This window comes from Petromyzon marinus, chromosome 66 (genome assembly GCF_048934315.1).
Source record: "Petromyzon marinus isolate PM22_M1 ecotype Great Lakes invasive population chromosome 66, UKy_Petmar_22M1.pri1.0, whole genome shotgun sequence".
In the NCBI taxonomy this organism is placed as follows: domain Eukaryota; kingdom Metazoa; phylum Chordata; class Hyperoartia; order Petromyzontiformes; family Petromyzontidae; genus Petromyzon; species Petromyzon marinus.
Genome location: NC_133732.1, coordinates 1,679,003 through 1,695,684, shown reverse-complemented (window position 1 = coordinate 1,695,684; position 16,682 = coordinate 1,679,003). Strand labels below are relative to the sequence as shown.

The following is a 16,682-nucleotide window of genomic DNA, read 5'->3' as shown; positions in this document are numbered from 1 at the left end:
CAACCTCAAATGTAACAGTCGTTTTTTTATGCAAAGCTGAATGTCTGTGGGAGTTCTTCCCATCTCCTCAGAATTGGTCATCCCAGAACACCCTTCTCACCCACTGTCAAGCCACCTTAGAAGTAGCCAAACAAGCCTACTACCATCCCTACCAACTCTTCTTAACCCTTAGTAATTTCATCAATCAGCCCCTCTCAGCCCTGCCTTCGTATATTCTTTGGCTCTTCCGGTAAAGTCACGTAGGTATAAAATTAAATAAATTAAATCACGACGTTTCTAGCGCAACACAAGAAGAGCCATATTTACACGACTTTTGCGATGTTTTATTTTCCAGATTATCATCAAGTTTTCTTACAAGTCAAGACTCTGATGATGGTGCCCAGACAGACGAGCGAAGTGAAAATCAAAGCAGCATTAAGCCAACATGTTCGTGTACAGAACGTACAAATTCGCACAGGTAAATCTAAATAATTTCATTTCTACATCACATACACACTTGATTTTGTAAGGTACTCTTAATAAACAAGCATTGATATTAATTGCTACAATAATTTAAATCATACCTGTAGGGATTTACAGGTAAATCATTTTTCTGTGGATTAGATTGAGATCATGAAATTGACACTCAACTGGTCTACGTAATCAATGTTTCACCAAATCCACCCTAGATGGGAAAGCTTGAACTGATTCTGATCAATTGGCATCACATGTAAATGATTGCTAATGAATGTATCTTTTGGCAATGAGATAAAACCATTTGGGCTAAAATTCCACCCAAATTTTAATTGAGACTTCAATTCCAAGCAAGTCCAGGAGTGCAAACCAGCAGAACTCCAATTTCCCTGGATTGACCAGCATTTAGTTTCGTGCAAACCACACTTGCACCACTCGGGTGCAAATGTAGAGGTTTTCCAGGTTCTTCATATCTAACTTTGTATTTATAGTGGTGTATAATTGTGTATCATCAACATATTGATATAACTTGATGTCATGCATCGGCGATCGGAAAGACATATGCTAAAAATAGCAAAAGCCTTTGGATGGACCACTCGTACGCCAACTAGGCACTGCATTGGTGATAACTGTTTGTCACCCAGCTTGACGAACTGTGATTGACCAAAAAGTTAGGACTCAATCCACTCCAGCGGCATAGCTGATAGTCCAAACCTTGACCATAGCTACCTGATGAGTATCTCACAGTCGATGGTATTGAAGGCAGCTGAGATGTCAAGGCCAACCAATGCTGTGGCGTACTGGTCATCCATGATCTTGTTAAGATCAGTAATGTTTAGTAGAGCCGTCTCAGTGCTGTGTAATGTCCAGTATGTCGACTAAAAGTGGTTGAATAAGTCTATTGTAGCGACATGGGATGTAACCGCTTTTTAGAGGTGAAGCAAGTGTGCAATTTTAAGGACTGTGGGGGTAGTGAAAGTGGAAGGCGGGGTTTGAAGTTTTCGCGACTGCAGGTATCCATACTCTTGGTTCTTTCGATAAAGTCACGTAGTTATAAAATAAAATGAATTAAATCACGACGCTTCGGTCGCAACACAAGCGTCCGTCATCACGTGGACCAACCAAAGCAAGAAACAACTGCTGCAGTTGTTTCTTGCTGTGGTTGTTCTCATTGTTTCTTGCTGTGGTTGTTATACCTGATGACGGATGCTTGTGTTGCGCCCGAAACGTCGTGATTTAATTTATTTAATTTTATACCTACGTGACTTTACCGAAAGAACCAAAGATTATAGGAAGGCAGGGCTGAGAGGGGCTGATTGATGAGGTTGCTAAGGGTTAAGAAGTGTTGGTAGAGATGAATGACTCGGGACAAAAATATATTTACGCAGGCTTGTTTGGCTACTTCTAAGGTGGCTTGACAGTGGGTGAGAAGGGTGTTCTAGGATGACCAGTTCTGAGGAGATGGGAAGAACTCCCACAGTCATTCAGCTTTGCATAAAAAACGACTGTTACATTTGAGGTTGGCAGATATCCACGGCTGGGGGGGGCTTAGCTGACGCGGAGCACAGGTGTGGGGGGGGGGGGGCTAGGTAGTTGAGGGAAGAGGATAGTACAATAGAGAGGGAAGAATAGGAAGAGTCAGGGCAGAGGGAGGAAATGTCAGTGATATAACGTTGGAGGGAATATAAGCAAGAATTTAGGAAGAAAGTGTCCATAGGAGTGAAAGTTCCAGCAAAGGATAGCTTGGGGGTAAGCCGATAGAGTGGAAGGAGCAAGAGAAATTAAACAAATTTTGAAGGACATTAGAAAGTGGTTGAGGGTGGGGTGTAACTCAATAGAGACAAGTGATGCATTGTCTGAAAGTAAGATACGGTTCAGTTTACTAAAAGATGTATAAGTATGGGCGGATGAATGCAGGTGGAGACCAAACAAGTTGACTAGTGAGAGTAGGGCAGAGGCAATGCGGCTACGAAGGTGGAGGTTGAAGTCCTCCACTTTAGCAAGGTAGAGGATTTCACCAAGGAGGGGGGATAGAAGAGAAGATGAAGTTGAAGTGGTCAAAGAAGGAAATATGGCGTCCTGAGGGATGGTAGATGAAAAAAGTGATGCAGTAGGAAGTGATTAATGAAGTGAATTGCAATTAAAAAGAAGAACATACTTAGTTGAGTGTAGAGAAGCAGTCGAGCCGTTTACCGTAGTGCAATACGATGTATAGACTGAGGATAGCACCACCACTCCACAGAATTCTGAAGCTTCCGTAAACAACAAAGGATCAATGAAAGGCGCACTGCAAGATCACAGATGGCTGTCGTAATCTTTCTGGATATGTGAAGGAAGATTTATATTGCCGTCTATGACAAGGGCTGGTTAATTGGGCATTGTAGATGGTAAAGTGCCAGACAACAGCGCTTTTGCTGTATATATGTACAATACCTGAGAATGTTAATACAGGTATGGACAATAAACATTATTCGATACATGATTAACATCCGATTACCTCATGTACCTAGATCGAGCTTACGCACCCCAAATTAGCACTGTTGGCTACTTACCATACAAAATAAGTTCTTCTTTCGTACTGTTGTATATATAGGTGTTATGAAAATTGATGAAAATAATAAAAAATTAAATGAAATTTGAAATTTGCGTAATTTATCCGAAATTATGTTAATTGGTGGTATTATGCACATAAAATATGCTGATTCGAGAAATAATCGTATTAATTTATGCGAGTAGGCGTGGTTATGATAATGCAGGTCGAGCCTCGGTGACGAGGATTGTGTTATGAATTGGAATAACGCAATTGATCGTATGCAGTTCTGTAGGTGTTGTGAGCATGAATGAGAGAGAGAGTCGATTCGACTCTGATATTTAATTCCGTATTATCAATAAGGATACGATTACTCTCGATTGAACATTATTAATTATGTGTGTTATGGATTATGTGTGGTGAAAGGTCCCCTCAAGGTTCAGATCTCATACGCAGAACAATCTTATGCAGAATTTCAGGAAGAATCACACACACCTTCTGCTTTAATCAATTGTATCTCCTAGCTAACTTAAATTTTTGGATATGAAACTCTCGATCTTGGAATTTCAACACAGCGTTAACATGATACCATCACGATTGCGTTGTTTCACCTCAATAGTGGCACCTGTGGTTAATTCCCGACGCGTAACGCAATCAATCCGTTGTTGAGAGAGAGATTAAACATGCATAACTATTCTATCAGAACCTTAACCTTATAATATGCAAGCTCGTATTCTTGAATGATTACACAACACGGCACTCGGTCTTTGATTCGTATCCAATCCTTAACACATTTTGATATGCGAAATTATTATGCTTGAAATCGTCAGCACAGTACCACGGCGATGTTCGTTCATTGATTCATCAACGATTATGCAATTAAAGCGTTCGACTGAAATACTTCTGATTGCCTCATCGACGTAACTCAATGGGTGGCGATGTTTTTCGTTATCAGCTAATAGTTGACGCAGTTATCATGAGTCTTGTATGTTTAATGGGAGCGTTGATGATTTCTTGCGTTGAGCAAACGCCTAGGTTGATTTACCTTGTCAAAAAAATGTTTGTTCGTTGTGTAGCGGTGGGGGAGTGAGGAGGGGGGGAGAGTGTGGGGGGGAGGGCATACGAACGGCTGCCAGTTTCTGTCCACCGCTGGCTGGATGAGTCAGCACGATGCTCGCCGTCGTCGCGCCGATGGGTGTTGAGTGCGGGGCCGCTGCCCTCTCAACCCTGGTGACGCGAAGTTGCGAGCTCTGGCACGCTGGTGGCACGCTGTTGGCACGCGCTGGTGCTGATGCTGGTGCTGATGGCATGCTGGTGGCGCGCGCTCCCTCTCCTTGAAGATGCGCGAACGCGCCCGTGCTGGTTCGCTGACAGCAGTTTCCTCCACTGCTGGATGAGCTGCACCGGCGGGCTCTTTCCGCTGCTGTAGTATCTGACGCTGCGCTCGCGGGCGACAGGTCAAGTATTCTTCTGCTGAGTGAGCCGAGTCGCACGCGCTCTCTTTGTTGAGGTTGTTGGCGGCTCTCTGACAGCAGTTTTCCTCCACGGCTGTATGACTCAAGTTGCACGCGCTTGGTCGCTGGTTTGCTGAAGTTGTTGGCGGCTGCTCATGCTTTTCCGCTGCTGGTTGAGCCACGTTGCACGTGCTTTCTCTGTGGAGATGCTCAAGCGCTCACAGCGCTGATTCGCTGATACTTTGTTGGCGGCTGGTCAAGCTTTTTCTTCTGTTGAGTGAGTTGAGTCGCACGTGCTCTCTCTGTTGAAGTGCGCGAACGCGCCCATGCTGGTTCGCTGACAGCAGTTTTCCTCCACTGCTGTATGACTCACTTTTGTTGATACATCGCGACTCAGCGATCCTCGCTACTCAGCGAGGCTCGGAGCCAGCCGCTCCATGCGACTGCTCGTCCTGTGCACGTCTTGACTCGCTGATCTGTCTTGACTGACTTAACTGAACTTTTTGAAAATGCGCTGACCGTTATATTCAAAGACATTCTTCTCTCTGTGCAGTGAAGGGGGGGGGGGGGCGTGGTCTGTGTGTGTGTGAGTTCGTGTGTGTGTACAGATGGCTCCTGCGATAACGATCTGTTTGCCCTGGCGTGAAATTCCTCTCTCGCGCTCTGCGGGAGAGACAAAGGTGGTCGGGAGTACCTATCTCTTTATACTTTCGACTTTATATTTCTCAAATACCATTTGGTCCCATGTTCGCCAAGACTCGTGTTTGTAACTACGTCCTCCCAACACCCCTCTCGGTTTACCGAGGTACGCATTGTTATGATGGAATTATTAAAAAGAAAAATAATTTTCATCCTGAGTTTAAGAGGTCCGTTTCTTGATTGTTGGAATCCATATCCCTTGGTTCTGTAAGATTCTATAATGGAATGTCGTGTAAGGTGAACACGTTATTCTTAATTTTACGTGTGACTGATGTGTAGCCACTTCTTTAACTTAAAAACGCGTTTGCTGGCTGTTGTGTGTGTTTTCTCATTAATCCGTCTGGCTAGCTCCAGATGGCCCCTTGTGATAAGGTGTGGTTCCTGCTTCTCCGCGCTGCGAGAGAGACAAAGGTGGTCGGGGTTGCTTGGGATATTGTTTAAACTCTTTCGCAAGTTTGCCCGTTGTCTCATTTCTTCTCGAAAACCTTTGATGTGACTCTGTATTTTGTCTCCAAGCTTTGTCTTAACAGTAAAAGTATTAAAGGTGAAAATCATTTGATAGCGAATTAATTATTGGATAATAATTCATTGATGTATCTGGTGGCCTGGTCTTAATTGGAGTGAGCGCGAGGACCGCTAACTTTAGCTTATTCTTGTTATTGCATTTTAAATTTTAACCGTTGTTTTAATGACAAAGGAAAAAAAATATGGTTTAACCCGTGGGCATCCTCGTTTCTGGCTTGCGGAGGGCTTCCCTCTGCGTGACCTCCCTTAGGGCATCTTCGCAGATAGCTGCTAACATCCTCGCCTCGAGAGTTTTATTATTTCTTTATTTATTAATGGCCTGTTTATGATCGACATCTGGTTTTTCGTGTGCCTGGCTTACGGGTTTTATTGATTATTTTTTTTCGTTTGTTTAAAAAAAATGATATATATAACGGCAAATATTATTGTTAATATCAATTTTGGAAAAGGCTCATACACAACAGTACATACATTAACATTGATTGACAACCAGGAAACTTTACATGTACCATAAGAGCAAACGGTATGGTTTCTTTTACAGAACATTTAATAAAAGATCTGCCAGATGATTATCTAAATACATCTTCGAAGTGTAATTGTGTGAAATAAACAATTGTTCTTGGCATGTACCTTATTTCAGCATATGACCTATAGAACAGATATTGCAATAGGATGAATACTATACTCTTTAGTTCTATGGGGTAAAGTCACGTAGGTGAAAATAAAATAACAAAAAATCACGACGTTTCGGCCACAACACAAGCGGCCTTCATCAGGTGAAGGGACGAGACTGTCTGGAGGACAGCGTTGGAGTGGAAGAAGCCACGCTTAGATCACGACCTTTAAGCTGTGTGAGAAGAAAAAGACCAAGCGACTTGACAAAGGAATTAGCATATAATTTAGCATTGAAATGGCTCATTGAAATAGCTAAGTTAAAGTATACACATCCGCAGAGGTACCCCTTGACAAAGGAATTCGCATCGAATGTAGCATTGAAATAGCTGAGTGATTAGCTTGTAACTGGTCACAGAAATAGCTATGTTAAAGTTAGAGCATATACATTCACCGAAGCACCTAGTACTCATCAAACAGGAGAATTTAGCGAAACACAACCACGCTCAGACATCGGACCTGTGTGCGAGCAAACAAGGTGTTCTGACAAAGAAATTAGCATTAAAAATAAGCATTTGATTGGCGGATTTTAGGAAAGAGGTGGTGTACGTGCCAGTGGACTTGCAGTTTGGCGCGGGGGTGGGGGGGAAAGGGGGGAGGGGGGGTTTACCTATTGATGGTGTGAAAAGGGGGAATTTATAAGAGCTGCGAAAGTTTGGGGTACCACTACTTGAAAAATATACTGTACCATTGAAATTAGTTTAATATTTTGTTCGATTTAGAACATCTTTCCAATGGTTGCTTAATTTGAAACCATCCTCTCGGTTGAAATTGTGTCTGTGTTTGTAGATCTGAATTGCTTCATGAACAAATCTCTGATAAAAGTCCGTGGGTTTGCAAAGAACCTTGGTATCGGAGAAAATTATATCGTGATCCCCCACAGCGTTGTAACAGTGATCAGCCACGGCAGAAGAATTCGTTTTGCCGTGTTTCAAATCTGATTTGTGCTCGCGAATTCGGTCAGAGACATGTCGCTTTGTCTCACCGATGTAGCAATCACCGCAGGTACAACTCAATTTGTAAACCCTGGGGTACTGTAAATCAGGAATGACATCCTTCACGGATGGGATCAGATCACGAATTTTGTGTACTGTATTGAACCGGACCTGGATCTTGTGTTTGTTTGGAATTTTGGAAATCTTTTTAGTAACGCCTGCTATATATGGTAGTGTGATGGTTTTGACCGGAGTATCAAGTGGTTGTTTCTGTATGGGGAGAGAGACAGCTTGGCGGATGGTACGGTCAGAGTAACCATTCCTTTTGAGGGCCAGGTGTACATGTTACAACGCTGTGGGGGATCACGATATAATTTTCTCCGATACCAAGGTTCTTTGCAAACCCACGGGCTTTTATCAGAGATTTGTTCATGAAGCAATTCAGATCTACAAACACAGACACAATTTCAACTGAGAGGATGGTTTCAAATTAAGCAACCATTGGAAAGATGTTCTAAATCGAACTAAACATTAAACTAATTTCAATGGTACTGTATATTTTTCAAGTAGTGGTACCCCAAACTTTCGCAGCTCTTATAAATTCCCCCTTTTCACACCACCAATAGGTAAACTCCCCCTCCCCCCTTCCCCACCCCCCCCCCCCCCGCGCCAAACTGCAAGTCCACCGTCACGTACACCACCTTTTTCCTAAAATCCGCCAATCAAATGCTTATTTTTTATGCTAATTTCTTTGTCAGAACACCTTGTTTGCTCGCACACAGGTCCGATGTCTGAGCGTGGTTGTGTTTCGCTAAATTCTCCTGTTTGATGAGTACTAGGTGCCTCGGTGAATGTATATGCTCTAACTTTAACATAGCTATTTCTGTGACCAGTTACAAGCTAATCACTCAGCTATTTCAATGCTAATTTCGATGCTAATTCATTTGTCAAGAGGTACCTCTGCGGATGTGTATACTTTAACTTTGCTATTTCAATGAGCCATTTCAATGCTAAATTATATGCCAATTCCTTTGTCAAGGCGCTTGGTCTTTTTCTTCTCACACAGCTTAAAGGTCGTGATCTAAGCGTGGCTTCTTCCACTCCAGCGCTAATTCCTTTGTCAAGGGGTACCTCTGCGGATGTGTATACTTTAACTTAGCTATTTCAATGAGCCATTTCAATGCTAAATTATATGCTAATTACTTTGTCAAGGCGCTTGGTTTTTTTCTTCTCACACAGCTTAAAGGTCGTGATCTAAGCGTGGCTTCTTCCACTCCAGCGCTGTCCTCCAGACAGTCTCGTCCCTTCACCTGATGAAGGCTGCTTGTGTTGTGGCCGAAACGTCGTGATTTTTTGTTATTTTATTTTCACCTACGTGACTTTACCCAATAGAACCAAAGAGTATGGATCCTAGCAGTCACGAAAGCTTTAAATCTAGAAAGGATGAATACTGTGGGAAGAAGAGCCATATTTACACGACTTTTGCGATGTTTTATTTTCTAGATTATCATCAAGTTTTCCTACAAGTCAAGACTCTGATGATGGTGCCCAGACAGACGAGCGAAGTGAAAATCAAGGCAGCATTAAGCCAACATCTTCGTGTGCAGAACGTACAAATTCGCAAAGGTAAATCTAAATAATTTCATATCTACATCACATACACACTTGATTTTGTAAGGTACTCTTAATAAACAAGCATTTATATTAATTGCTACAATAATTTAAATAATACCTGTAGGGATTCACGGGTAAATCATTTTTCTGTGGATTAGACTGAGATCATGAAATTGACACTCAACTGGTCTATGTAATCAATGTTTCACCAAATCCACCCTAGATGGGAATGGTTGAACTGATTCTGATCAGTTGGCATCACATGTAAATGATTAGTAATGAATGTATCTTGTGGCAATGAGACAAAACCATTTGGGCTAAAATTGCACCCAAATTTTAATTGAGACTTCAAATCCAAGCAAGTCTAGAGGTTCCAACAAGCAGAACTCCAATTTCCCTGGATTGAGCAGCAGTTAGTTTCGTGCAAACCACACTTGCACCACTTGGGTGCAAATGTAGAGGTTTTCCAGGGTCTTCATATCTAACTTTGTCTTCATAGTGGTGTATAATTGTGTATCACCAACATATTGATATAACTTGATATCATGCATCGGCGATCGGAGAGGCGTATGCTGAAAATAGCAAAAGCCTTTGGATGGACCACTCCATCCAAAGGTGATGACTGTTTGTCACCCAGCTTGAACTGTGATTGACCAAAAAGTTAGGACTCAATCCACTCCAGTGGCATACCTGATACTCCAAACCTTGACCATAGCTACCTGATGAGTATCTCACAGTCGATGGTATTGAAGGCAGCTGAGAGATCGGGCCAACCAATGCTGTGGCCTACCGGTCATCCATGATCTTGTTAAGATCAGTAATGTTTAGTAGATCCGTCTCAGTGCTGTGTAATGTCCAGTATGTCGACTAAAATTGGTAGAATAAGTTTATTGTAGCGACATGGGAAGTAACCGCTTTTTAGAGGTGAAGCAAGTGTGCAATTTCAAGGACTGTGGGGGTAGGGAAAGAGGAAGGCAGGGTTTGAAGTTTTCATGACTGCAGGGATCCGTACTCTTGGTTCTTTCGGTAAAGTCGCGTAGGTATAAAATAAAATGAATTAAATCACGACGATTCGGTCGCAACACAAGCGTCCATCATCACGTGGAACAACCACAGCAAGAAACAACTGCTGCAGTTGTTTCTTGCTGTGGTTGTTCTACGTGACTTTACTGAAAAAAACAAAGAGTACTACGAGAGTCAACTGCTACTCAGTCTCTAGCTGAGCTACCAACCACCATGTAAACTATAACATGAGCACAGATCAAATATCACATTCCATTAACTACATCATATCTCAATCCTCACCCAGAGGTCTGGAGAGTCGTTCAGCACTGCAAGTTTGAGTGGTGGTCATGGGTTGCTCAGGAGATGGACACTTGTAGGCAGTGATGACAAAACTCTGCTTAACACTATCACGACGACACTCTCAGCATCTCGTCTACGCTAAAACACTAAATAAGTTTAAAAATCACATTCGACCCAACCCTTGGACATACACAAAGCCGAATTACATGATGGCCTGATAATTTGTATTCGATTTCGAAGTTCAAATTATCAAACAACAGCTGAAACAAAACAATAGCGTGTGTCTCTAAAGTTTAAACTACACACGTTCCTGTCTGTTGGGTATTGTGAAGGAGAGCACAATACCTAAATATGTGTAATGATATACGTTTTTAGTCATAAGAACTGTGATCAATTTAGTATAATTATCTGAATACATTTGTTATTAAACAAAAATGAATGTGATATCTAATGTTGTATTGTAATGTGACGTGTTTATTTTTCAGTGTTCTTGGACGGAGTAGAGGAGGCCGCATATTGGAAGGAAGCGAGCTGCGTAGTAATCAAGACACGGTTGAAAAAATTGCCTCTTCAAAAGTTATATTTCAGACTGTTTTGAAGAAACTCACTTTGGACACATTTTACCCCCAAAACATATCAATAAACCATGTTTTGAGCATAACTGTCTGTGAGGAACATCCCAAATCTCTCGAGGAAATTTCCAAACATTTCCTAAATAATATAATGAGGGCAAATCCCAAGGCAAGAACCACAGAAAATGGCAAGTGTAGAATGGAATATGCAGATCCAAGTGATGACGATTTAATAAATCCACTTGACATGATAACCGCGGTTTTTCTCTGCGCTGACAGCTTCTTACAACAGGTGCTTATGCAGAAGATGTCCCAGTGTCAGTTTGCCTTGCCTCTCTTACTGCCTGATTCGGGCAAAGGAAACATCACATTTATGTTGTGGGCAATGAGACAAATTGTTAAAAACTGGAAACTACAGAAAAATGCATCCAGTACGGAGGAGTTATTAGTCAGTGTACCAATGCCTTTCATTTCATTCATTCGGGTTGGAGACTGCAGTGTCTCAAAATCAAAATTGATAAATTCAATTCTTAGCAATGAAAATCACGATTTCTTTCTTCATCGAGACATGCAATGTGGGGATATCCCTCGAAAATGTTCTGATGGTCTAGTTGAAATGGCTATGTTCTGTCCTTGTGGGAAATCAAATATAAATGTTTTTGAAACAGCGTTCAGCATTTTAAATCTCCGTGGTGATGCCCGGGATCACTTAGTTCAGCTTGAGTTTTTAAAAGCAATCTCAAAGGCCATGTTCATTCTCATTGACAACGGAGAAGTAGATGTAGAAGAAATGTCTATTCTTGCCGATTCTAAAGTCAAGTTGTTTATAATAACAAATCAGAAAACAAATAACAGAAGCAGCAATACCAACGCAATCAGCGACGGTTTGTCTCAGCTTAAAATAACGGCAAACATTATTGAGAAAGGACGACAAAATGACGCAACATTTACTAAAAAACTACGTTCTGATATTACAACATTGTTCCAATCTACTGAAAGATACAATACATTAGAAAGCATGGTCAGCGTTGCTGAAATTTTAAATATCAGAATCGATGAATTTGAAAGTAAATGCACAGAAAGCAAAGATAAAGTCAAGAGAATCATGAATAAAATAAATGAATTTAGTGTGATAGAAAGTAAACAACGATATCTCCCGTTACAAGGAGATCTGTGGCGCAATTGGGCAGAGACCAACAAAGAACAGAGTCGAGTGAAAAACATCGGACATGAGCATTTTGAGAACTATATTTTTGAAAAAAAAAATAAACAAACCGACATTCGCAAAGAACAGAAAACAAAGGGTTTTTCAGATGTGATGAAAATGTTTGTTGATTCAATATTGAACGAGTCATTTGAAACGAAAATGTTTGTTGTTCAATGGATGCAATTAAATCTAAATAATCTATCCAGAGTTACATTTTCCAAGTTAAGAGCTGAATACAAGACAATATATGTTGAACACGATGATGAGTCTAAAAATAATGTAAAAAAAATGAAAAAAATTGAGGAATTAATGTCGTCCAGTTCATTGGGACTGGAACACTTCATACGGGAAATTGGACAGTTCTACGAAGCAACAAAAACGGTTCCGAAACCTGAAGAGCTCAATGGCAAAGAATCTGCCTACCACAAGGCACCAACACTCCCAGCTGTTGCTGCGGAGTTATTCTTGGAGGGCTTTCCCTTGGAGCTGATGGATGGAGACGTTGGCTGTATTCCCATTGACTGGGTGAGCGACGTGCTTAAGGAAGTGATGACTATGTTTGGCCGAGACCCCCGCGTGTTCGTCCTGACCGTGCTGGGGGTGCAGAGCACAGGCAAGTCCACGCTTCTCAACACCATGTTTGGGCTGCAGTTCGCAGTGAGCAGTGGCCGCTGCACACGCGGCGCATTCATGCAGCTCATCAGCATTGACGATGAGCTGAGACGAGAACTGGAGTGTGACTTCATCCTGGTGATTGACACAGAAGGGCTGAAAGCCCCAGAGCTGGCAACACTTCATGACAGCTACGAGCACGACAATGAGCTGGCCACGGTGGTTATTGGATTGAGTGATGTCACTCTCATTAATCTTGCAATGGAAAATGTAGAAGAAATGAAAGATGTTCTGCAAATCGTTGTCCATGCATTTCTACGAATGACGGAAGTCGGGAAAAAACCAAAGTGCCTATTTGTGCATCAGAATTCTGGCGATGTCGCTGCTTCTGAGAAGAACATGAGAGACAAGAAATGTCTTATGAATCAACTGAATGCCATGACGGTGGCAGCTGCAAAAATGGAGCACAAGGAGTCCACTTACAGTAAATTCACCGACGTCATGGAGCACGACGTGAGTCGGGACAACTGGTACATACCTGGTTTCTGGCATGGAACCCCTCCAATGGCTGCAGTCAGTGCTGCGTACAGCGATCAGGTTTTTCACCTCAAACTGCACCTGATAGAATATCTTAAAAAAAGAACAAAAACACAGAGAGCCTCAACACTGTCAGAGTTCAGCACTTGGATTGGAAGCATCTGGGAAGCAGTGAAGAAAGAGAACTTCATATTCAGTTTCAAAAACAGCTTGGTTGCTGAAGCTTACAACCAACTGTGCATTCACTATACAGACTGGGAATGGGAATTTCGTAATGACATTATTTCTTGGACACAAGAGAAAAATAATTACATAAATAATGTAGAATATGCTCATCTTCAGAATGTTATTCAACAGTTGGAATCTGAATTAGGCAATGAGATTTCAAAAGGAAGAGCCACCTTAAAAAACAACATAATAAGCTACTTTGAAAACAAAAGCAATGATGTGCATTTAGTTGAGAAATACAAAGAGGACTTTAACATCAGCACTAATCAAGTTTGCATGAAGTTGACAGAGGAAGCCTTCAATAAATTCCTGGAGTTGGTTTGTAGGAGAGAATCTGGACACTCCATTGCAGAACTTGAAACCCAGAGTAAAAAGACAATTGGAGAGGAAGTTTGTAAACTCCTTCAGCACTGCAAAAATAATACCGTTAATTTAGACGAAGAACATCTAAAAAAAGAGTTTAGCAACATGTGGTCAATCGTGGTTAAACGCCTCCCAAAAATAAGATTGATAAAGCATAACGTTTACAAAGATATGAAGAAATCACTTTTGGACAGTAAAATCGAATATGAAAGAAATGCCGGTGATCTTTTCAATACATTTGCAACCCCTGAAAAGTATTTTGAAACAATTAACAACAACCAATTTCAACTAAAACCAGAACACTCAAGAAATGAAGCATGTATGTTAAGTGATGCAACTGTGACCGAGTTGACCAAGGTTTCACATATGATTGTTGAAAGCAGCAATACGTGGATTGAGGAAAAAAGAAATGATTATTGCTCAACCCACACTTATAATCTGCTGCAACACATTACTAAGGAACTGAAAAACCAGCAGAATAAAATATTTAGCAAAGAATTTTCAAAGGACATCACTGTATTCATTTGTTTTAACGCCATAGTAAATTGGCAAAAACAACACGACATTTTTTATGACAACAACGATCCAATGACTAAGATGAAACAAATTAAGAAGTCCTATTTTGTCATGTTTAAGGAACTATATCATCAAGGCGATGAAAATATGAAACATGCAAATACCTTTTGTAACGAGTGCCTGAAGCCATCTCTACTTGAGGCTGTATGCAACAAATTGGGTATGGATGTTGCAACGAATGTGAAGAGCGATAGCGGTGGCCCTACGTTTTCGAGCCGAAAACACCTTCAGCTGGCCATACATCTTCATTTGTTGGAAAAAGACGACTTTGAAAATTACGACAGATATATTAACGCATATGCAGGTTTTACAAAAGAATGGATAAAGGCTCAGGTCATAAAGCACTGCCAGAGTAAGAATGGGTCACACTCTCAGATGTACCATCTCTCAAGCGCCATTTTGAGCGGTCTGATTAATGAAGTGAAGAAATCTGTGGATTCTGTGACCAAAACTTTAGCCACTCCGACCACACTTTTGGAATTCTCAGAGAGCTTGGGTGAGTGTCTACTCACACACATAAGAATCAATAAAGATTTTATTGACATCCTCGGGTCTTTATCCTTCAGAGACAAAGAAAGTGTCAAGCAATTTTCGGAAGAGCTCAAGAGTTCGTTGGACTCTGCTGAAGAGGAAATGTTGCGAGGGTTCAGTGTCGCCAGTGACGCCGAGTGCGAGGCGTGGTTGAGTCGTCTCAGTGTGCAGCCGCACATAGAGCTCTACAAGAGCCTGGCTGGCTGTGAGAAGAAGTGTCCTTTCTGTGGGGTGCCTTGTGACCAGGGAGGTGGTGGTCATGTGACACACTGTGCGGAGCTGCATTATCCTCAAGGTCTTTATGGTTTTCATGGAAGTTCGACCAAAAAGTTGTCAACTGCAGTTTGCACAACAGATGTTGCTGGCGATGGTACTTTTAAAAGCGCCGCTACAAATGGACAACGTGTTCCCTTCAAGACATACAGCACCTACTATCCTACCTGGAGCATTCAGGCAGACACTAGCCTGGAAGCCACGACATTCTGGAAGGTCGTGTTCTGCAAATACAATGAAAGATTTGCTAAAAAACATAAGCTTTCACCAGCTGATATTCCTCATGCATGGAAAAAGATCGAAAAGGATACAAATAAGATGAAGGAAGACTTGAAAAAAACATTCAAGTTAACATTGTGAAAGCAGTAGCTTATTAAAATGTTAATCATCGTCATCATCACCCATCATCTCCATTACCAAGTCCCCCCCCGCTCATTTACGCTCAGGGCTCAACATACCTTGTCTCTCCTGCCTGTCTGTCAAAGTTGTCCCTGTGCCCACTCCTCATGGCCCCGTAGACTTCTATCGTTGTGCTCCTCATGCCCCTCATCCTGTCTCCTAGCTTACAAACAATCTCAAACACGACGCACGTTAGTGCCTCGTGTTTGAGATGTGATTGATATCATTGACTTATAAATACAAGTTCTATTGTTAATCATATTACTATTATAGTTATGGGTTAAGGGGAAGATAATTAACCTACATCAGTGTACGAAAGGAATGGCCATGAGTAAATAGACTATATGTAATAAGATGTGATTCGCTAATGTATAGGCAAAAGCCTATGTATATGGAAGACCCTGTATGTAAACACTATTCCTCATAAACTTGTCCTACTAAAATATATATTTTTGTATTGTTTAAAATTCAACTTGCTTGAGTAATCCATAATTTTGGTCATGCGATGTCCCCTTCTAGGCCATAGTCTGGGACCTTAAAGGCTTTTTTAATATCTAAAATAAGGCGGTGATAAGGGTGAGGTGATTTTAATGTGTTTAATAACACAACATTTATATCTGTGTTTATTATATTTGTGATCAAGTGGTGTTGTTTGTAATCCCATGTATATGAATAAAGTCAGAATGTAATCAATCACTCATTCCTCAAAGTGCTACTGAATGTCTGCAGTTTAAATATTAATAACAATCTTCCAAGTGTCACAGTAGGGATACGTTTAGTTTTCAGAACACGTTCCATAAACTTCGTGACCTTAATGTCCGGCACCTCTGATTAGCGGTTGGCAATGCGCGGTGTGAAAGAAGTTCAACATACATACTTACAAACATCTCTAATTAATACTCTTTCTATAACATGCGGATGACATTTTTATTAATATGATAAAGACAATTTATGAACAAATTAATATTTACCATATGTTGATTAAACAAATTTTCATAAGAGGATGTCGCTGTAACTTTGATGTAAAGAAAACAGTATTTTAGAATGAAAATGTTTAGTACTCCATTGGAAGTTATGAAAGAATACAAAAGCGAGAAGGTCATATTCGTCATTAACATTGTCCTTTACAGGATATATATGTATAGTGTGACATCTCAGGAATGACTCTCTTCATACAAGAGTTCCTTCACTCCCCTA

At 41.1% G+C, this 16,682-nt stretch overlaps 1 protein-coding gene across 4 annotated transcripts in view; it reads left to right on the top strand.

Moving 5' to 3' along the window:
• Positions 1–16,178, top strand: part of LOC116956641 (interferon-induced very large GTPase 1-like) — a 139,021-nt gene extending 122,843 nt beyond the window's left edge. For all 4 annotated transcript variants that reach the window (XM_032978412.2, XM_032978413.2, XM_032978410.2 and 1 more), the window contains 3 exons: positions 335–457; positions 8,772–8,894; positions 10,673–16,178. In XM_032978412.2, the coding sequence (XP_032834303.1) occupies positions 335–457; positions 8,772–8,894; positions 10,673–15,446 (5,020 nt within the window). In that variant the 3' untranslated portion in view covers positions 15,447–16,178. The remainder of the gene's footprint in view (positions 1–334; positions 458–8,771; positions 8,895–10,672) is intronic.
• Positions 16,179–16,682: the final 504 nt, after the last annotated feature.